This window comes from Chiloscyllium plagiosum, chromosome 15 (assembly GCF_004010195.1).
Source record: "Chiloscyllium plagiosum isolate BGI_BamShark_2017 chromosome 15, ASM401019v2, whole genome shotgun sequence".
In the NCBI taxonomy this organism is placed as follows: domain Eukaryota; kingdom Metazoa; phylum Chordata; class Chondrichthyes; order Orectolobiformes; family Hemiscylliidae; genus Chiloscyllium; species Chiloscyllium plagiosum.
In genome coordinates this window covers 34,662,058-34,685,508 of record NC_057724.1, presented here as the reverse complement: position 1 = coordinate 34,685,508, position 23,451 = coordinate 34,662,058, and the positions used below count along the sequence as shown (strand labels likewise).

The 23,451-nt window shown below is 41.3% G+C and overlaps 1 protein-coding gene across 1 annotated transcript in view; it reads left to right on the top strand.

Moving 5' to 3' along the window:
- The first annotated feature begins 14,929 nt into the window (after positions 1–14,929).
- The window catches only part of xpnpep2 (X-prolyl aminopeptidase (aminopeptidase P) 2, membrane-bound), a 73,260-nt gene continuing 64,738 nt past the window's right edge, over positions 14,930–23,451 (top strand). The window contains exons 1-2 of the mRNA XM_043704673.1: positions 14,930–15,182; positions 22,018–22,115. Coding sequence (XP_043560608.1) covers positions 22,067–22,115 — 49 coding nt within the window. The 5' untranslated portion in view covers positions 14,930–15,182; positions 22,018–22,066. The remainder of the gene's footprint in view (positions 15,183–22,017; positions 22,116–23,451) is intronic.

The following is a 23,451-nucleotide window of genomic DNA, read 5'->3' as shown; positions in this document are numbered from 1 at the left end:
CTCCATAACATTTGTTCTTTCCCTGTTCCAGTTGTGCACAGCACAGCATACTGGGATTATACAGCACATTCTGTCTAGGGTGTACCGCAAGGACCCTGTGTCATTCCAAGCAGAAAGCATCTACTTTGTGATGGATCTGGTTGGAGGTTGGGCTGTATCATATCTAAGCTTGACCTCAGTTAGGGGTTGCATAACATGGGTTCCATAATGCAGTCATTTGCTTTAGTCTCCCAACCTCCATGAATGGCGTCCGGTTATGTGCAGGGGTCAGTATTGGGGCTTTACTGGTTCACTGTTTATAAAAAAAGACTTGGATGAAGTAACCAAAGGTATGGTTGCTCAATTTGACAATGATTCTTGATAAACAAGGGGTTGAAAATTTATCATAGGTAGGAAGGATCAGCTTTGAGTCTATTGAATGGTGAAGTAAGGTTTGAGGGCCTAGACATAGAGACAACACCATTGCAGGTGTAGTTTCACCAAAGCTGTATACAATTGTAGTAAGACTTTCTTATATTTCTACAACAAACTCATTGCAATAAAACTCAACATACCAGTTGAGTTCCTAATTGCTTGTTGTACCTGCACATTTGATGTTCCTTGTATAAGTGCACTCAAAGCTCTCTGGGCATAAGAAAGTAAGAAATAGGAACAGGAGTAGGCTATTCAGCCTCTCAATCCTGCCTACCCATTATCTAAGAGGCCTACCTCTTGTGCTACCTCCTCATAGCCCTCAACTCCCCACTACTTCAAAAATCTACCTTACCTCCTATTTAAGTACTTTCAATGGCCTCGGCTCCACAACTCTCTGGGCTCGGGAACTGCAGAAATTCACTACTCTCTTGCAGAAGAAATTCCTTTGCATCTACATTTTAAATAAGAATCCCCTTATTCCATAACAATGCCCCATAGTTTAAGATTCCACAGTAATGGAAACATTTTCTTAAGATTTACCCCATCAAGTCCACTCAGAATCTTGTTGGAGAATCTCAGCAGCTGGAGCAGCGTCTGTGTAGGGAAAATAGTAATAACATTTTGAGTGCCATGATACTTGGACTCAAAACATTAACTCTGTTTTCTCTTCACAGAGGCTGCAGAGCTGCTGAAATATTTGATATTTTTTTCGGCTCTTTAGCATCTGCAGTTCTTTGTTTCATTTTATTTATCAGGGAATCTTGTTGTATCAATCATAGAAACATAGAAACAAAGAAAATCAGATCATCACTCATTCTTCTAAGTTTTAATGAATAAAAGTCTAACCTGTTCAGTCAATAGCAACTTTATTTCTGTCTCCACAGATGCTGCCAGACCTGCTTAGTTTCTCCAGCACTTTTCCTTTTTATTTCATTTGGAATTTCGAAATTTCTTTAATCACAACACATTTTGGAACGCAGGTTTATAACTGCTCTGTATAAATATAACATTGTTTATCTGTTATATTTACTGATTTATATTTGCCAAGGTTCATCTGTAACAATAACGGCTGCTGAGTTTGGAATACAACATCTGATATTTTATGTTTAACTGGCCTGCTATCAGGCATGACTCAGCCCTATCTGCATGATAGGATCCCTACTTAAATGAATCAAGATCTAGAGATTGACTGACATCTGGGTCATCTCCTTGCAAGTATCACCATTAAACCTAATGAGTGAGTGATGGCAAGGTGAGTATATGGTGGGTGTTATTAACCCTGGATCTTAGGACGCTCAGGGTTAGCAATATTGTATCATTGTTAAAATTCCAAACCAATGTTTTATTTAGTGGTTAGGTCACATCCATAATTAGGGAAGTCAGACTTGCTTATTTTATACACAGTTATGATGAGATGAGATTTTACTCTGATTATGGTATTTCACCATGCTTTAGAAAAAGTGCAACCTTGCAACTTTCCACAAATACGGAGGTGCATCATGAGATTGCTAGCTACTGTCTTCAGTTACCTGTAAAAATAGTTGTCACTTGTAAGTGTGAGCATAGCCGGAGCCATTTATTTGACTTTGCATCTGTGTCATGTATTTTCAATGCATTATTATAATTATCAATTTCAATAATTTTCCTTACCAGCCATGACAACGATAACTGCATGACTTCCCTAATTAGGGATGTGACCTAACCACAGAATAAAACATTGGTCTAGAATTTTAATAATCATACAATATGGCTAACCCTGAGTTTCTTAAGTTCATGGTTAATAACATCCACTATATGCTCCTCTTGCCACTACTCACTCACTAGGTTTACTGGTCACACACTTTGGCACAAACAAACATTAACTGGAGGAAAATGGTGACACTTGCAAGGAGATGACTCAGATCTCAGTCAGATCTCTAAATCATGCCTTTTTAAATAGGGATTCTATCATGCAAATAGGGCTGAGACATGCCTGATAGCAGGCAATTCAAATATAAAATGTCATGAGGGGGGTATTCTAGACAGAGCGCAGTTATTGCTACAGATGACCTTGGAAAGTACCATAAATCTGTAAATATAACAGATAAACATTATTTTATATTTTTACTGAGCAGTAAACTTAGTGTACGAAGTGTACTTTAGATTGTAAAGTTGCATGTAACCTCATGACAATAGGCCAGCATGAAAAGTCACTGTCATTGTTTGGAAGACAAGAGCTTTGCAGACTGGCACAGTCTAAAGTTGAAAAATGTGGTGCTGGAAAAACACAGCAGGCCAGGCAGCATCCAAGGAGTAGGTTTCCAGCACCACATTTTTCAACTCTGGTCTCCAGCATCTGCAGTCCTCAATTTCTCCTGGCACAGTCTAAAGTCCAGGATTGCCTACTGAGGAATATACAGAGACAGCTACCGAAAATGCTAAATTATGAAAAATGATAATTTACGAACCTCCTGGAATGGCATCCTAAAAGCCTTGAACCAATATAAAACCCTTCAGGTGACATATGTCAGAACATGTTTTTTGTAATATAAATGTGTGAGCAATATGCATTATAAGTGGAGTGAAACTGTCTAGAGTAGTGCAGTCTTTTCACAAAAGTAATCTGTGAATTGACACATTGAATTGCACTGTGATGTACCTTTACAAATATAGTACATTTTTACAAAACAAGCAATGTTGTAAATTGATTTTTTTAATCTTCGCTGAACACGCAAATGCAATTTAATGATTAAAACAAAAGGGAATTGTCTTGTACATTTTGTTTAAGATTTCTTTGACACTATGTCTACATGAAGCAGAGAAAATTATTAATAAGAAAGACACCATTTAGAGTCCAGCATGATCATTTATTGCTGACTCTAAGTTAAGTCATAAAGTTATTTAATATTTTGCTGCTGACCATCTGAAGGATAAAAGTTGAAAATCACAGAGTACCTTAGCCTTTCAGTTGGGTGCACAAATGAGAAAGCAGTAAGCTTGCTAATGGATGAGAGGCTGCCTGGATGTGCAAATTTGGGAGTTTCTCAAAAATACTTGTTGCTGCTGGTATCTCTGCTCAACACACTCTGCGATTGGCAATTCCCTTATCTCCACATAACCACCTCCTTCCTGGTTCCAATCATTCCTAGAAAGTCAAAGAGACTCACAAAGCCATTTTGATTTTCAGTGTGTATAGGAAAATTCACCATGGACATGTTAATCAGCCTTCATCTCAGCAAATCTCAGCACTTATTTTTGTCTGTAGATTTCAAACAGTAGAAAAGCCCCAGATTATGTTATGATCCCAGAATACGCTGTCAAATTTATGTTGCAATCTATCCAAGGACAAGTAACCTTTTTATGAAGTGGACAAAGTGCGAAATCCAACGGATTTACTAGACCAAGAAAATAAGACCACAAGATTCCATGATTTTAAATAAACAACAATAATTTTTATCATCCGATGTTACAACAGTAATATAATCTATAAAATATGCACAATTTATTTCTAATGCTCAGAATTGAAATGTGATAAATAGGGTTAATACAATCAAGCACTACAGTACACATCAAATAGCAAAGAGGATCAAGACAGATCTCACAGATTCTCTAGCAAATTGCCCCTAGACTTGGATGGTATAGTGGATCAACAAATCTCACTACACTTCACAATGGATTATAATTCTTCACTTTTGCTGATCTGACCTTGAAATTCCATCTCAACATACCTCAACAATTGCTCCCATTCTGGTCGATCATCTTCTGTCGTAGGTTCCCATAACATGCAGAGCACCTTGCACCTTGATGTGGCAACACGGTGTAACTTCACACAACCACCATAAACAATCCCATCTGTAGCCCCTTAATATTAATTGAGTAACACTTTAGTTGTATTCTTTCACCCACAGGATTAAGAGGCACAGATAATAATTGGAGGTGGGGTCAGAATGGGTGCAATGCGGATCTCCGGGTAGTCTCACACTGCTAGAAGCAGAAGAGAAAAACCAGTCCAGTTATGTGGAGACAGGATGAAAATAATTTATTGCAACAAATTATCCCTTCATCTGGAAATTGCATCTGGCACTGACCATATTCCTCAAACGTGCAAACTCCTGATTTCCCATTATTTTAGCTCATCCTGGTATAAGCTTTGCCTTAACATCCTCCTTCTAACCTATCCCAAGAACTTCAACCCCATTTTACTGCCAATAAGTTATTTGTGCACTGAATGTATGTGAACAGAGGAGCTTCTCATCAAAAGGAAGAAGGCAGCTAGCACAGCTTTAGGGGATTACAGGCTTACTGGAAAGGAGCACAGAAATGGACTGAGGAGAGCCAGAAGGGGGCATGAAAAAGACTTGGCAGAAAGGATTAGGGAGAACCCAAAGGCATTTTACTCATACATGAGGAATAAGAGAATGATCATGGAGAAGGTAGGGCCAATGGATAGAACTAAAAGAAGAGTTAATACTAATCCTGATTTGTGATGATCAGACAAGTTTTAACCCCTAATAATTGACAGGTTGAAAGTACATGGAGGAGTGATGGATATTGTTGGTTCAACTCCAGCATGCCCACATCTGAGTTTACCAGACTGGACGCTGGTGAGAAAGCTACTCACCTACCTTTTTTTTAATTAACCTAATTTTCTTAATCAACCTGTTCAGAGATGTTTTCCCACACCTCTGGATCAGATAGGGCTTGAATCCAGGCCTCCCAATCCAGCCATAGGGGCACTACCACTAAGTGAAAAGAAAGTCCTCAGCTACTCACCTAATTCAGGGATCACTGAACTGGATGCAAGTGGGTCCTTATAAATTAAGTTAAAGCCCCCAAGAAACATTATGGAAGTTTTTTAAATTGATTTTGACTTGGCTCCAAATATTACTGGAGCACAATAATGAAACAACCCCCCAGAGGCCAGTATCCTGTCACCAAGTCACCCTTTATCTACACAGAACAGTCCTTGACTTTAGTACTGCCTCATTCAGAGCCAGGTCCTGGAGTGTCAGTATCTCTGACACGCCCTTTCTATTTGTCAGCCAGGACTCTCTGACTGGACCATGTTAACAGCCCCATCAGGGAACTCATATTCTGTGAGATCCATCTGGCTGACCTCCTTACAGTCACTTCAAACATGATTTCACTGCTCAGAAAACTAACAAGGGAAAGAGAGGCAAGTTTCAGCAGCAATTCAGGTGGGTATTTAAACTTCTCACTGAATAAAAGCTCAGCTATTGCAGTTGTTGTCACAGTTTTATCTAGTTCAGCAGTAAGGTTATGTGTAGTTCTGGAATCCACATTATAGGAGGAATGTGACTGCATGGGGGAGGGTGCAACAATGATTTACCAGGATGTTACCTAGGCTGGAAAGTTTTAAATATGAAGAGAGATTGGCTATAATGTTGTTATTGTCCTTGGAGCAGAGGAGACTGAGAGGGGATATAATTGAGAGGAATAAAATGAAGGATTATAGACAGGGTAGATGAGAAGAAATTTCCACATGGTGGAGGGGTCAATGATAAGGGAACATAGATTGAAAGGAAGGGGGAGGTTTGGAAGGGATGCAAAGAAAAGCTTTTTCACCTAGAGGATGATGGGAACCTGGAACTCACTGCCTGTCAGGGTGGTAGAGGCAGAAACCCTCATAACCTAAGGGTTCATATGTGCATCTGTGATGCCAAAGTGTACAAGGCTATTGGAATAGTTGGGTGGTTGTTTTCAACCAGCGCGACATGGGCCCTTTTCTGTGCTAAAGATCTCGATGATTCTGTCTCTCTAATTCTATGACCATCATCACAACGTCCAGCAATTCTGTCCTTGCCCTCATGTAAGGTACAGTTGTGGGTGCAGGAGGAAGCAGATTTCAGTGAAGTTAACCTTACTGAAGGTTTGACATAAAACTTAGTGTTGTTTGTTTGGCTTTGAGTAGGTCAGTTATTTCCTGAACAGTCCTGGTGGATTTGGCCTTCTGCTGAGAACCCTTCTCTTGCTTTTCTTTCTTGCAGCACTTTTATAAGCTGTGTATTGCCTCTGCTATTCTCCCTGCCATACTATTGTACAAGGAAACACAGCACTCATACCTGGGAGTAAGTGGTCTGTGCATAATGTTTGAGGCCAGGCCAAAGTCCTTCAACATGTAATGCACCAACTTCCTACAGACATTACAATTTTAAACAGCTCCAGGGACCACTAAACACTTCTACAATCTCAGGGCAAACCTGTGGAGTTCAGTTGAACATAGCTGTAAGGAATGATCTCCAAATAATGCTGGAGGTAGAGCTGGATGAGATGTGGGAGCAGCTCGGTAGAGCATTGAAACTGGCAGTGTAGCATTAAATCAGTTAAATAGGGCTGAATCTTCGGTTTTTTGACTTGAGTCTGAGTAGAATTGAATAGTTTGGAGAGTTGTTCGTAACAAGACAGACAGTTCTGTTGCTGTATCTTACTAAATTCACTGCATTAATTACCTACCATGCTCATATGGTGTCTGTCACTTTCAATTCCAGCCCCATATTAACATGTACTATTTCCAGAATAACTTGCCAAATGCTGGGATATTCGCTAAAAGACTGACATTCCTTCTGTCTGCACCATCTTTGAAAGGCTGCTGTGTATCTGAACAAGCACTGACAATCCAGCATTGCCTCAGTCCCAACCCTCGGACTCAGCACCGCCTTCTTGACCTGCAATCTTCTTCCTGACCTCTCCGCCCCCACCCCCTCTCCGGCCTATCACCCTCACCTTAACCTTCTTCCACCTATCACATTCCCAACGCTCCTCCCCCAAGTCCCTCTTCCCTACCTTTTATCTTAGCCTGCTTGGCACACCCTCCTCATTCCTGAAGAAGGGCTTATGCCCGAAACGTCGATTCGCCTTCTCCATTGATGCTGCCTGACCTGCTGCGCTTTTCCAGCAACACATTTTTAAGCTCTGATCCCCAGCATCTGTAGTCCTCATTTTCTCCTTACCAGTAATGTCAAGGCACAGCTACCATGACACCACGCTACCTACGATACATAGCCAGCATAACTGACACTCCCTCGCATATGCAACACTATTCTCTCACTTTTAGGTCAGATACGTTGTCTGCCCATACCTATATCCCCATCTGAACACTCTCTAAGTCAATGCTAACGTGTCCCCAAGACTCACTGTCGACTGTAGCTCATCAACATCCAGTAGAGGCACATGACATACAGGCAAGCAATCAGCCAGTGAAATGCTGACCTTACTACCTGCTGCCTGAGTTCACCTCCACCATCCTGACAGCAGTCTACATATCACCACAGGCAGAAGTGAAGGTTGCTCCAGATGAAATTTACATCACTACAAATTCTCTGGAGATGAAATTCCCTGAAGCCTTACTCATCGTGACTAGCGACTGTAAACAGGTCAACTTTAAGAGGGTGCTGCCAAAATACCACCAACATGTCTCCTGCCCCACTAGAGGACGGAACATCTTTGCCCACTGCTACACAACCATCAAAGATGCATTCCACTCCATACCCCATCCATACTTCAGAAAATCCGATTGCAATGCTATGTTCCTCCTTCCAATTTCCAAGCAGAAGCTGAAACGGGAGGATCCTTCACAGAAAGTAACACAATGCTAGACTGAGGCAGCGGAAGAGTTTCTCCGATACTGCTTAGATTCGGTGGACTGGACCATATTCAAGATCTCACCGGACAACCCAGACAACCTACACCACCACTACCACGGACTTCATTAGCAAATACACGGAGGACTGTGTACCAAAGACATCAATGCATGTGTTCCCCAACCAGAAGCATTTGGATGAACCCAAGAAACCTATTGCCTACTAAAGACCAGGCATGTGGCACGCAAGTCGGACAACCAAGCTTAAATGGAAAATCCAGATATGATCTCCACAAAGCTATCAGAGATGCCAAGAGGCACTACTGGACCAACCATATGGACACCTGCCACCTGTGGCTTGGCCTAAACAACAGAATGGGATACAAAATAAAGCAGAGCAAGATAGCGGACAAAGACACACCCCTCCCTGATGCGCTCAACGCTTTCTATGCTCAGTTTGGGCAGAATGCCAGTGGTGTGGTGCCACCTACCCTGATAGCCCCAGTTCTGGCTATTCCCTCTGCCACTGCTGTAGACATCACATCAGTCTTCCTGAGAGTCAACCCGAGGAGAGTGAGGGCCTGGATGGAGTTCTCGGCCATGCACTTAGATTCTGTGGGACTCACTGACATTTTCAACCTCTCCTTCCTACAAATCAAAGTCCCCACCTGCTTCAGGAAAACCACTATCATCTTAGTACCAAAGAAACCACATGCAAATTGTCTGAATGACTACCACCAGTGGCTCTGACCTCCATAATCATGAAGTGCTTCAAGAAGTTAGCCATGGCCCTCATCAACTTGAGCTTCCCAGCTTGCCTTGTTCCCTGCAATTTGCCTATCAATGTAAAAGGGCCACAGCGGACACCTTTTCCTGAGCCTTACACTCATAGAACATGGAACATAAAACATTAATGCGCAGTACAGGCCCTTCGGCCCCTGATGTTGCACTGACCTGTGAAATCAATCTGAAGCCCATCTAACCTGTGCTATTCCATTTTCATCCATCTGCCTATCCAATGACCATTTAAATGCCCTTAAAATTGATGAGTCTACTACTGTTGCAGGCAGGCCATTCCATGCCCCTACTACTCTCTAAGTAAAGAAACTACCTCTGACATCTGTCCTATATCTATCACCCCTCAATTTAAATCTACGTCCCCTCGTGCTAGTCATCGCCATCTGAGGAAAAACACTCTCTTTGTCCAATCTATCTAACCCTCTGATTATCTTATATAATTCAATTAAGTCATCTCTCAACCTTCTTCTCTCTAACAAAAACAGCCTCAAGTCCCTCAGCCTTTCCTTGTAAGATCTTCCCTTCATATCAGGCAACATCCTAGTAAATCTCCTCTGAACCCTTTCCAAAGCTTCCACATTCTTCCTATAATGCCGTGACCAGAACCGCATGCAATACTGCAAATGCTGCTGCACCAGAGTTTTGTACAACTGCAACATGACCTCATGGTTGCAAAGCTCAATCCCTCTACCAATGAAAGCTAACATACCATATGCCATCTTAATAATCCTATTCACCTGAGTAGCAACTTTCAAGGTACCTGGACACCAAGATCTCTCTGCTCATCTACACCACCAAGAATCTTTCCATTCACCCAGTACTCTGCATTCCTGTTGTTCCTTCCCAAATCAATCATCTCACACATTTCCACATCAAACTCCATTTGCCACCTCTCAGCCCAGCTCTGCAGCTAATCTATGTCTCTCTGTAACCTGCAACATCCTTTGGCACTGTCCACAACTCTACTGTTATCCGCAAATTTACTAACCCACCCTTCCATGCCCTCATCCAGGTCATTTATAAAAAATGACAAACAACAGTGGACTCAAAACAGGTTCTTGCTTTACCCCACTAGCAACTGAACTCCACTCTAAATATTTCCCATCAGCCACCACCCTGTCTTCTTTCAGCAAGCCAATTACTGATCCAAACTGCTATATCTCCCACAATCCCATTCCTCTGCATTTTGTACAATAGCCTACCGTGGGGAACCTTATCAAAAACCTTGCTGAAATCCATATACACCACATCAACTGGTTTACTCTCATCTACCTGTTTGGTCACCTTCTCAAAGAACTCAATAAGGTTTATGAGGCACGACCTACCCTTCACAAAACCATGTTGACTATCCCTATTCAACTTATTCCTTTCTAGATGATTATAAATCCTATCTCTTCTAACCCTTTCCAACACTTTTCCCACAACTGAAGTAAGGCTCACAGGTCTATAATTTCCAGGGTTGCCTCTACTCCCCTTCTTCAAGGGAACAAGATTTGCTGTCCTCCAGTCTTCTGGCAACAATTCCTCTCGACAATGATGACATAAAGATCAAAGCCAAAGGCTCAGCAATCTCCTCCCTGGTTTCCCAGAGAATCCTAGGATAAATCTCATCTATTTTTACAGTTTCCAGAATTGCTAACACCTCCTCCTTTTGAACCTCAATCCCATCTAGTCTAGTAGCCTGTATATCAGTATTCTCCTTGACAACATTATCTTTTTCCAGTGTGAATACTGACAAAAAGTATTCATTTAGCGTTTCCCCTATCTCCTCTGACTCCATGCACAACTTCCCACTGCTATCCTTGATTGGCCCTAATCTTACTCTAGTAATTCTTTTATTCCCTAAATACCTATAGAAAGCCTTAGGGGTTTTCCTTGATCCTATCTGCCAACGACCTCTCGTGGCTCCTCCTGGCTCTTCTTAGCTCTCTCTTTGGGTTGTTCCTGGCTAACTTATACTCTCAAGCGTCCTAACTGAGCCATCACATCTCATCTTAACAAAAGCTTTCTTCCTCCTCTTCACAGGAGATTCAACTTCCTTAGTAAACCACAGCTCCCATTCTCAACAACTCATCCATGGAACATCTGGATAACAATCATCAGGCCCCAACTCAACGATTACAGTTCTGCCATCAACACAATTATCCCTTCCAGACTGATCTCAAAACTCCTAGGTCCCAGCCCCACTCTCTGCAACTGGATCCTCAGCTTCCTGACCCAGAGACCACAGTCAGGGAAGATAGACAACAGCACCTCCTCCACGATAATCCTTAACACTGACACCCCGCAAGGATGAGTTCTCAGCCCCCTACTGTACTCCCTGTACATCCCTGACTGAGTAGCTAAATTCCGAATGAACGCCATTTATAAGTTTGCTGACTACATTACTATAATAGAATGGATATCAAATGATGGTGAGTCAGAATACAGGAAGGAAATAGAGTGCTTGGTGTCATGGTGCAAGGACAACAACCTCTCTCTTAATGTCAGCAATACAAAAGAACTGATCATTGACTTCAGGAAAAAAGGAGGAGGGCACGCCCCTATCTACATCAAGGGAACTGAGGTGGACTGGATCAGGAGTGTCAAGTTCCTAGGAGTGAAGACAACTGACAATCTATTCTGGACTTCCCACACAAATAAGATGGTCAAGAAGGCACAACAATGCCTCTTCTTCCTCAGGCAGCTTAACAAATTCAGTATGTCCATAAGGATCCCCACCAACTTTTACAGGTGCACCATAGAAAGCATTCTATCCAGGTGCATAATGGCCTGGTATGGTAACTGCTCTGCCCAGGGCCATAAGAAACTATATTAAATTGTGTTCACAGACCATCACGGAGCCCAACCTCCCATCCATTTATACTTCTCGTTAACGCGGAAGCTGCCAACATTATCAAAGAACCCTCCCATACTGGTAAAGCTTTCTTCCAAACTCTTCTAAGTCAATAGATACTGGAGCTTGAAAACACACACCAACAGGTTCAAGAACCATTTCTTCCCCTCTGTTAGACTGCCGAATGGACTCTCCAATCTCTAACAATGTTGGTCTTACTAATGGTGGCTTTGTTTTGTGCACCTCCTGTGCAGCCATAACCTTGTATTCTTCTATGATCTGCTTGTACTGCTTGTGAAACAAAGCTTTTCACTGTATTTAGGCACTTACTAGTATAATAAATAAATCAAATCAAATCAAATCAGGCAATTCCAAACATAAGCTTTTATTTAAAGAAAGAAATAAAGAATGTAAAAAAAAACAACAGAGGCTGATGTTCACCCTATCAGTGCAAACCAGATTTCAGCATCAAGGCCAAAGGAGATTTTACAATTCACCAATTGTCTGCTGCACCCAGACTCAATGAGGTTTTGTCTAGCTTGTCTGCCTAGCATAGCTGAGTTCCTCCATGGACAACAACAGCTTCCTCCCCCTTGGAAGGCTGCTCCTGTTCCCCCAGTTTCTCAATATACAGCATATTGCCTCATTGCCTGCTTCAATTAAGCAGAGCACAAAATGCCACACTGATGTGGCACCCTCTGTCAGAACTGTGCCAAAAGTTAGAACAAGTCAACATGGATTTAGTAAGGGGAGGTCGTGCCTGACAAACCTGTTGGAATTCTTTGAAGAGGTGACAAGTAGGTTAGACCAGGGAAACCCAGTGGATGTGGTCTATCTAGACTTCCAAAAGGCCTTTGATAAGATGCCACACGGGAGGCTGCTGAGCAAGGTGAGGGCCCATGGTGTTCGAGGTGAGCTACTGGTATGGATTGAGGTTTGGCTGTCTGACAGAAGGCAGAGAGTTAGGATAAAAGGTTCTTTTTCGAAATGGCAGCCGGTGACAAGCGGTGTCCCGCAGGGTTCAGTGTTGGGGCCGCAGCTGTTCACATTATATACTAATGACCTGGATGAAGGGACTGGGGGCATTCTAGCGAAGTTTGCCAATGATACAAAGTTAGGTGGACAGGCAGGTAGCACTGAGGAAGTGGGGAGGCTGCAGAAGGATCTAAACAGTTTGGAAGAGTGGTCCAGGAAATGGCTGATGGAATTCAATGTGAGCAAATGCGAGGTCTTGCACTTTGGAAAAAAGAATACAAGCATGGACTACTTCCTAAACAGTGAGAAAATTCGTAAAGCCAAAGTACAGAGGGATCTGGGAGTGCTAGTCGAGGATTCTCTAAAGGTAAACATGCAGGTTGAATCCTTGATTAAGAAAGCGAATGCAATGTTATCAATTATCTCAAGAGGGTTGGAATATAAAAGCACCGTTGTGCTACTGAGACTTTATAAAGTTCTGGTTAGGCCCCATTTGGAGTACTGTGTCCAGTTTTCGGCAGACTAGGACCCGTGGATACAGCCTTAGAATTAGAGGGGGTAAATTCAGAACAGAAATGCGGAGACATTTCTTCAGCCAGAGAGTGGTGGGCCTGTGGAATTCATTGCTGCAGAGTGCAGTGGAGGCCAGGTTGCTAAATGTCTTCAAGGCAGAAATTGATAAATTCTTGATGTCACAAGGAATTAAGGGCTACGGGGAGAATGCAGGTAAGTGGAGTTGAAATGCCCATCAGCCATGATTGAATGGCAGAGTGGACTCGATGGGCCGAATGGCCTTACTTCCACTCCTATGTCTTATGGTCTTAAAAGGCCCACCGAACCCTGTGTGGTCCAAGTAAAGAAAGCACATCCTCAACGGCCCTTTACTCTGTTGCTCCATGGCCTTGACCAAGGCATGGGCAACATTAAACCTGTGCATTATGTTAGTCAGAGGTTATGCAATGGTGCCATGAGTCATGCTCACATTGGATACACTTGACCCCCAGTAATCCTCAGATGACCTGGGTGAACCCAACAATCTTACCAAATCCAACTGTTCAGGCTGCAGCACTGACCTTGTCTTTGGAGATGTAAATGAACGGCTATGATCTTGTACAGATGGCATTGGTTGCTATTCTGATGCAATTGTAGTACACAAGTGAGAATCTCCTCACAGGTCAACTGGAGACAGTCAGTCACATAGACAGTCAACATCTTAGCGACTCCCACAGCTACCAGGAGAGGATGACCACCCAGACCTGGCCTCCTCACGTCCTGCTTCAGCATCTGCCATAGATCTGTCACACTGTCCTGGGAAATAGAAAGCCTCAGAGGCACAGCAACTCACTCATTCCCAGGTAATGGAATTCGAGCTGGAACACTCTGTGCCATCTGTGTACCCCACACATCTTAATGAGCCCTAAGGCTGCAAACTCTTTCTGAGCTGGGTTCTCCTGCTCCTCAGAAAAGTCATCAGTTGAATACTCTGCAAATGAGGACTGAGCACACTTCTCCATATAATGAGACATGATACACTTGGGCATGTCTCCAACATCAAATCATCTTCAGATTCTATACTAGCATCTGGCCAATGTTTGTAGCTCTCCTGACAGTCTCCACTGCAGGGACAATATCTGGCATTTAAGCTGCCAATATTCATCAAGCTTTACTTAGTGAGCTTCATTAGGGTGTCAAATGGGTGATTACACCTTGTTGCTCGTGAAATTCAAAGACTAATTTCAGACATCCCCTGACCTGTTTCTTCTGGTGCATACCTTTTTGTGTTGCTAACCGTTTCAGTCACACACACCTCCTTTAATATTATCCTCCTGTTGTGTAAAGACTTTAAAAATTACTTTATCTAATTACTATGTGACCTTTTAGCCATCCAACAACATAATTGGTAAACCTCATTTGGCTTTGAAATAACAGATGGAATTAAACATTAACTGTAAGAACAAACATGACCAAACTTTTATTTTGAACTGTGGCATCTTGATTTATTAAAATCTGAGTCTCCATTTCTTTTTGCAATATTTGTAATGACGGAGTTAACTTGTTGCTACTGCATTCCTTGTTCAAATGAGCTGATGGACTGTGCTATATCCATCCTGCCTCCTGTTCCTTTTTAGGCCTGGCATAATGCAGTATTTCTAGCTATATATAGCAAGTAACTTGTACATTATAAAGTAAGGAATTTGCTGAACAAACAGAAACCATGCATCAGAGGTCAACGTTTAATCCTTCCAGAACCTTCCCGCCCCTTTCTCTCTAGTCCATAATTGCTTCATTGTTCATTGCGCAACTATTCCTGCATTCTCCCTGTAATCTATGAATAGGAGCAAGAGTGGGCAATGCTTGACATTTAAAACGATCATGGCTGATTTTCTTCTACACCTTGACCTTTCAACATAATCTCCATATCTTTTCATTTCCTCTAGTTACCAATATTCTATTAATTTCCATCTTGAATATATGCAACAACTGAATATCCACAGTTCTCTGGAGTATGGAATATCAAAGAAAAATCCTGTTTTCCTTAAAATAACTAACTGCCAGATTTAATATTTTACATATTGTAAGGTGAGTACACAGATTTAATTTTCAACTTTCTGTTTAGAGGTTAACTTTTAAAAGTTTATCATTTGTATCTTATTCTCAAACTTGTTTTTAATTGAAAGAAACTCAGTAAGCTCTTTTGAAATTATATTAAGTTATAAGTTATATTAATTAAGTTATACATGGCATGCAATGCCGTTCTTTTCTGCATTCTGAAATGCTAATTATAATGATCAGAGAGGGAGGCGTGTGACAGAGATGATCAACCTAGTAAATCACTTATTGCTACTCTATGGAAAGTAATTCAGGCCAGAGTTCTAAGGGAGATAGCTGAAGAGATAGTAGAGGCATCAGTAGTGATCTTTCAGGAAATGTTAGAATCAGGGAGGGTCCCGGAAGACTAGAAAATCATTAATGTGGCACCTCTGTTTAAAAAAGGAGTAAGGCAAAACACAGAAATCTACAGACCAATTAGCCTAACCTCACTCATGGGTAAGATCCTGGAATCCATCATGAAGGATAAGATTTCTGAAATATTTGGAAGTATATGTTAAAATAGGGCAAAGTCAGCATGGTTCCAGCAAGGAGAAGTCAGGACTAATAAATCTGCTAGAATTCTTTGAGGAAGTAACAAGCAGGTTCAACAAAGGACAGCCAATGACATTATCTACATGGACTTCAAAAAGGCCTTTGACAAGGTGCTGCACAGGAATATTTCAGAGCTCCTGAATCTGCACAATTTTTGCTTTTATTTCACAATGTTAAAGAAGAACCATTACATATCCAATAACTTCAGATTCTGTACTTCTAATCATTTATTATGTGGAAATATTTTCATAATGAATGCATTTTTCAATGGAATACTGTATTCCTGGATTTTATCCAGAGCTGCCCTGCACAGTGAGTGGCATTTGCCCTATATATGGCAGAGGAGGGGATATTGTCACTTCCCATTGTGAACAGGGACCTGCAGGTCGGGGTGAATGAGGTGATACAGAGGAGGGCTCTCCTCCATCCTCTTCCACCAGTACTGGGCTGGCCATGTCACCAGACCAAGCCATCATTGGCTAGGTTTGCACCCAGGTCAGGGTGGTTTCAGCTGTCTGGAAGAATTCAAAGTTTGGGAGAAGATTTGTAGCTCGGGTGCTCGTTGTGGTTCTGTTCGCCAAGCTGGGAATTTGTGTTGCAGACGTTTCGTCCCCTGTCTAGGTGACATCCTTAGTGCTTGGGAGCCTCCTGTGAAACACTTCTGTGATGTTTCCTCCGGCATTTATAGTGATTTGTATCTGCCACTTCCGGTTGTCAGTTCCAGCTGTTCGCTGCAGTGGCCAGTATATTGGGTCCAGGTCGATGTGCTTATTAATTGAATCTGTGGATGATTGCCATGCCTCTAGGAATTCCCTGGCTGTTCTCTGTTTGGCTTGTCCTATAATAGTAGTGTTGTCCCAGTCAAACTCATGTTGCTTGTCGTCTGAGTGTGTGGCTACTAAGGATAGCTGGTCATGTCGTTAGCACCAACTAGCCACGAAACGACATGACCAGCTATCCTTAGTAGCCACACACTCAGATGATAAGCAACATGAGTTTGACTGGGACAACACTACTATTATAGGACAAGCCAAACAGAGAACAGCCAGGGAATTCCTAGAGGCATGGCACTCATCCACAGATTCAATTAATAAGCACATCGACCTGGACCCAATATACCGGCCACTGCAACGGACAGCTGGAACTGACAACCAGAAGTGGCAGATACAAATCACTATAAATGCCGGAGGAAACAACACAGAAGTGTTTCACAGGAGGCTCCCAAGCACTGAGGATGTCACCTAGACAGGGGACGAAACGTCTGCAACACAAATTCCCAGCTCGGCGAACAAAACCACAACATGTCTGGAAGAATGCATAGTATTGTAGGAAGAAAGTCAATTACCTTCTCCACTCTGCCAAGTTAAGAGCCATCATCTTGTCTCTCCTATCTCACACTCACTCTATCTCTGCTCTTGCATAAATCTTCTATTAAGAGTCATGTTCTACCACTCTATCTCATCAACATTTTCCCTCACTTGCTCTCACCTACCCAATACCACTAACTCAGCATGCTCTCTCTTCTATCTACTCGTTGGAACAGTTCATCACTTTTCCACTTTAGTGCAAGTCACTTTTGTCTCATTCAATCCCTCCCTTTCATTCCAGGTGGAAAACAACAACAGAAATTTTAAAAAGGAAGGAGACAAAAGTGCTGATAACTGTAGACCAATTGGCTTAACATCTCTTATTGGGAAAACATCAGAGTTTATTATAAATTTAACATAAACTTGAACTGATTCTAGCTTCATAAAAGGGAAATCATGCCAGACAGATTCATTAGAATTCTTTGAGAAAGTATCAAACAGGATAGATAAAGGGGAAGCAGTGAATGTCATATATTTGTATATTCAGAAGGTGTTTGATAATGTACAACATGTTAGGCTACTTGATGAGATAAGAGCCATGGTGTTGGAAATAATAATATATTAGCATGGATAGAGAATTGACTAATACAAGACAGAGAGTTAGAATAAGGATTGGCAGTGTATAACTCATGGAATACCACTGGAATTAGTACTTGGGTCACAATCATTTAAAATCTATGTTATTCATTCAGATAAAGAAGGTGAATGTATTATTGCCATGTTTGTGGATAACACAAAAATTGCTGGGAAAACAAGTATTACACAAAGAGTTTACAGAGCGATATTGACTGGTTAAGCAAGTGGGCAAAATCTGGATAGAATGAATATAATATTGAGAAATGTAAAGTTATGAAGAATAAAGGAGCTGAATATTATTTAAGTGGAGAAAGACTACAGAAAACTACAGATGGATTTGGGAATCTTTGTCCATGAAACATAAAAAGCTGGCATCAAGTTCATCAGGTAATAGGGAAGGCAAATGGAATGTTTGCCTTTACTTTAGAGGGAAAGGAGTATGAATGTATTATGGTTTTGCTAAAACTATATAAAACAATAGCCAGACCACTGCTGGAATAATGCCACCAGTTTGGAGCTGTTTATCGAAGGAAAGATGCACTGGCATTGGCGACAGGCCAGAGAAGGTTCACTAGTTGATACCAGGCATGCAGGAATTGTCTTATGAGGAGAGAATGAGCAGATTGGGCCTGTACACATTGGAGTTTAGAAGAAAGAGGGGCAGCCTTATTGAGGCATACACGATTCTTAGAAGACTTGACAGGGCGAATGCGGAAATAAAACAAAGAAGTGTTTCCCCTTGTGGACAAGTCTAGGTCCAAAGGGTATAATCTAAGAACAAGGGGGTCATACATTAAAACCACAGATGAGGAGGAATTCCTTCTCCCAGAGAATTGTGAATCTGTGGAACTTTTTACCAAAGGAAGTTGTTGAGGCTGGGTCATGAAGTATATTGAAGTCTGAGAGAGACAGCTTCTTAATCAATGAGTGAATCAAGGGTTACAGGGGAAAGTGGAGTTATGTATTACTAGATCAGCCATGATTCTCATTGAGTGGCAGGGATATTATGGGCAATCCAATAAGTACTAAGAGAGCAAGTGAGTTGCCCTAAATTGCAAACTGCTCCATTCCATGAGCTGGGTGTTTTTCCCTGTAAACAAGTGTCCTTGCAGCAGCATTTCAAAAGTTGGGGTTGATCCCTCCTGAGGTGTACCAGTGAAGTGCAGGATTGTAAGTGGATTGCAGAGGTGCCATGAGGTTTCCGAAGGGTTTCTGATAGGTGATGGATTTCAACCTTTCTATATGGGGATGTGAGCGTGGGTAGGTGACCTGGAACATACCCTGAGATGTTAACACCAGGTGTCTGAGTTGGTGGCCCAGAGGAGCAAGCAGAGAGCTGATGTCACCAAGTATTTGGTCAGACCTTCAAGTCAGGAATAGTAGATGTTTAGATTCCGTGCAATGGGTGGCACACTAGGAAATTTCATATTAACAAAGCAAGATTCTCTATTAAAGAAGCCAATAACAAGCACTTACCTCCATTAATAGGCATCACAACATTGCCTGGTGAGAATCTTGGCTTGAAAATCCAGAAAATGCAGTGAGTGGCTTCTGCCATCCGGGATCTTGGAAATGTGGGATATATTTTATAATAGGCCAGGTCGTCAGTCTATATAAGATCTTGCCCATTGTCTTTAGCTCAGTCTGCTTCCAATATTCCAATAATTGGTATAATGTGTTTTACTAAATTATACTTCTTCTATATCTTCTAACTTTAGATTGCATTTATCTTCTTCAGGATCGCTTACATTGTGTGTTTCTTTATTTATAACTCTGTTATGTTCCTGCCAACTTCCCCTTTCCTACAGTTGCACTGAAATACAGTCCAGAGGAGAGGCTGTAATTTACAACTTTAAAACCCAGGAATTTTGCCACGAAAACATGCCTGTGTAATTCTTCTGTAGTTGATCTTATTCTTTGCAACATTTGAATACCTAAGTTTGCATCCCCCCTTTCATTCCTCTCTGACCTATTTGAATGTAGTGCTGTCAAAAGTTATGATAAAATAACATAGGCAGTAAATTATGCTAATCTGTTAACTGTGTGTGTGAAATGTTAACAGAAGAAAATAAATTCACAAGAATTGCATCTTCATAGACCATTAATCTGTTCTGTATAATTTGAATGAAATCATTCCTTTCACTGATATTTTTACCTGAACACCTGGTACCCAAGAAACATAGCCAGCATTATTTTCTGATAAAATATTTTCAAGATAAATTTTGTGTACCTCTACCTTCCTTGCACTACCTTGACTATGTAATTGTGAAAATAAGACACTTTTATACAGATGTCATTTAGATCACATGACAGGTTAAAGCATGCTGTCATGACAGCCAAAAACTTACACTTATGAAACATCTCTAATACAAGAAACAGATGGTTTCAGAAGGGTGTGGAAAATCCAGTGATGTTGCAGTACTTGTGACTCTGATGTGATGTTTAGATGCCAGGTTGTTGTCACGTGACAGAAATGAACATTTTGATTTGGATGCAGCAGGGTTTCCCAGCTTCACAGATCTGTTTGTCATTTTTAAAATTTAATCTATTTTTCTAATCAACCAGTTCAGAGATGTTATTACATACCTCTGTAACAAGTGTGACTTGAACCTGGACCTCCTGATCCATGGGTTTATCACACCAGATGAGTGAAATAAGACTTTTTTTAAAAAATCATTACAGAATGTGGGTATAGCTGACTGGGCCAGCATTTATTGTCCAACCTTCAATGGTTTTGAGAAGATGGTGCTGAGCTGCCCCTCGAACCCCTGCAGTCCATTTGATGAATATAGACACATATTGTCACTAGGGAGAGAATTCCAGGATTTTGACCAAGTGACAGTGAAGGAATGGTGATATATTTCCAAGTCAGGATGATGAATGGCTTGGAAGGGAACTTGCAGGTGGTGGTGTTCCCATGCATTTGTTACCTTTGTTCTTCTAGATGGATCTCAGCAATTTTCCACATAGTCAAGTAGGTGCCAGAGTTACAGTTGTACTGGAACAGTTTGACCAAGGATGCAGCTGACTCTGGAGCACATCTTCAATCTTACTGTTGGATTGCAGGGTCCATAGCCTTTGCAGTATTCAGTAGCTTCAAATATTTTGATTTCTTGTGGAATGAATTGAAATGCCTGAAGATTGGCATCTGCATTGCTGGGGACTTCAAGAAAAATTTGAGTTGGATTATCCAGTTAGCTATCCTGGCTGAAGATTGTTTCAAATGCTTCAGCCTTGTCATTTGCAGCAATGTGTTGGGCTTTTCCATGTATAAAGATGAGAATATTTGTGAAGCCTCCTCCATTTGTTATTTGTCTAATTATTGACAACCATTTACTTTTGGGTGTGGCAGAACTTGAAAACCTACAGAAGAAAGCAATTAGGATCAAGAGTTTCAAAACTCATGGAGTAAAATATAGCAGAAATTTTCTGTGGATGGGACAGTGCCAGAGGACCAGACTTAGGGGTCTCTCCTTAGCTTCTACTGGTGGGTCAATCAAATTCTACAGCACATGATGTTTGTCTTTCATGCCTGTCTTGACTTTTTGAAAAGGTTATCCAATTAGAATAGAAGACATAATTTAAAAATCAAGGATCACCCATTTGAAACTAAGATTAAGAGGATATTTTTCATATCAAAGGGCAACAGCCTTTGGAATTCTCTTCCAAAGATTGGTGGAGGTGGGGATGTTGAATATTTTTAGAGCAAGGTATATTGACTCCTTTGTTGGTCATGATTCTGTGATTATCAGGGAAGACAGGAATGTGAAGTTGAAATCGGCATCAGATCAGCCATAATCTTATTAAATAGGGTTCAAGTTGAAGGAACTAATTGGTCTACAACCTCACCTAATTTGTCCGTTTGCATGTTTATGTGTCGTCCCATTCCACTGTATTTTCCCATAACCATGCAATATTTTCCATTCAATCTTTATGATATTTATTTTATATTTAATGACATTTTATTTGCAAGTCACTTTAGCTCGGAATGCACGGACCTGCACACATATGTTGTAGTATTAAGTAGAAATAGACATTGGTTTCTCCAATGAAAAACATTTGAAGGAACTCAACTCTGACTCCAGTACTAATCCATCCATAAACCTATGATTCACTTAAAGCTACTTCATTTAGAGTTGCAATTTTCAAGACATAGCTACAACTTTAATTGAGGATTAAATGTGCACAGTGGAGAATTTAGGTATAATTGTTGTTGTTCTGAAATGTGGAGCCAATGACAGATTATATTTGTTGCTCATGTGACAACAATATATCCATGTGACTTTGATAAAAATTATTAACATTTGGCTGATCGTAAACTTTCTCAGTTGGCTACGCTGAACACATTGCACCACATAGCAGACTCGCACTAAGAATATGAGACTCACCTGCATTGCTGTCTGGACATGGCTCTTCGTACTAGAAGGTAATTAATTGTTTTGTTTTAAAGATTAATGTGAATATTTTTTCAATCTCAATAGTACTTAGCAAATTTGATTCCTTTGTGCTATTTTAGTTTGGTTAAATTATGAAGAATTAGGAGTAGACAATAATCAACTAAGCTATCTGTTACATTTCACAATTTCCTGAACATTCCACCTGAAGCTAACCACGTTGAACATTGTCATTCTTTAAAATTAAAGAGCTGCAAAATTGCTTATGATGCACTTTCTGAATGTCTCTCATTGAAGAAAGAGAACAGCAAACGGTACTTTAGTAAGCTTTTTCATTTTAAAGCAACTTTTAAACTGCCTGTTAGTACAGTTAGGATTTTTTTATTCACAAATGGGACATGGGCATTATTATTTGTCCATCCCTAGCTGCCCTTAAACTAAATAGCTGACCATTTCAGAGGGCAGTTTTGAGTCAACTTTGGGTGTGGAGTCACATGTATGCCAGACTTGGTGAGGATAGTAGATTTTCTTCTCTCAAGGGAATTAGCGAGCCAAATGGGTTTTTCTGGACAATTGACAATGGTTACATGGTCCTCAGTAGATTTTGAATTCCAGATATTCTTCTTAACATTCAATTCAAATTCAGTCCCATGGAAGGATTCGAACCCAGGTGCCTAGAACATTAGCTGACAGTCTGGATTAATAGTCTAGCAATTATGGCACTAGGGATTGCCTCCCCTTTCCTTTCAGTGTGATTCCATATTGCACAGATATTTGTTGTTTCACATAGGTTTAATTTTCTCCTTATGACGTGTGTAATATTTTTTGTTATTGTGATGTGGGAAACCCAGACAGAACTGTGGGATTAATGCCCATCCTAAGAATATGTTAGTCTTTCCTTGAACCAGCCACTAATCAGTGGTGACTATCATTGTCAGTAGAAAATATGCACCGGTCCAAATGGTGTGTGGCTTAGAGGAGAGCCTGAAATTGGAGGTCTTCCATGATCTTTCTGCTGTAGTGCCTCCGTGCCTACTTCTTCAACCAGAATTCTCGCCCACCCTCTGGCGACCCCTTCTCCCGCCTCCAACACACCACATCCACCTGGACACCCTGTGCTGGCCTCTTACTCGCCCTCGATCTCTTCATAGCCAACTGCCGCCGCGACATTAACCGCCTCAACTTCTCCACCCCTCTCACCCACTCCAACCTCTCACCCTCAGAACCATGCAGCCCTCCACTCCCTCCGTTCCAACCCCAACCTCACTATCAAACCGGCAGACAAGGGAGGTGCGGTAGTAGTTTGGCGCACTAACCTTTACAACGCTGAGGCTAAACGCCAGCTCGCGGACACCTCCTCCTACTGCC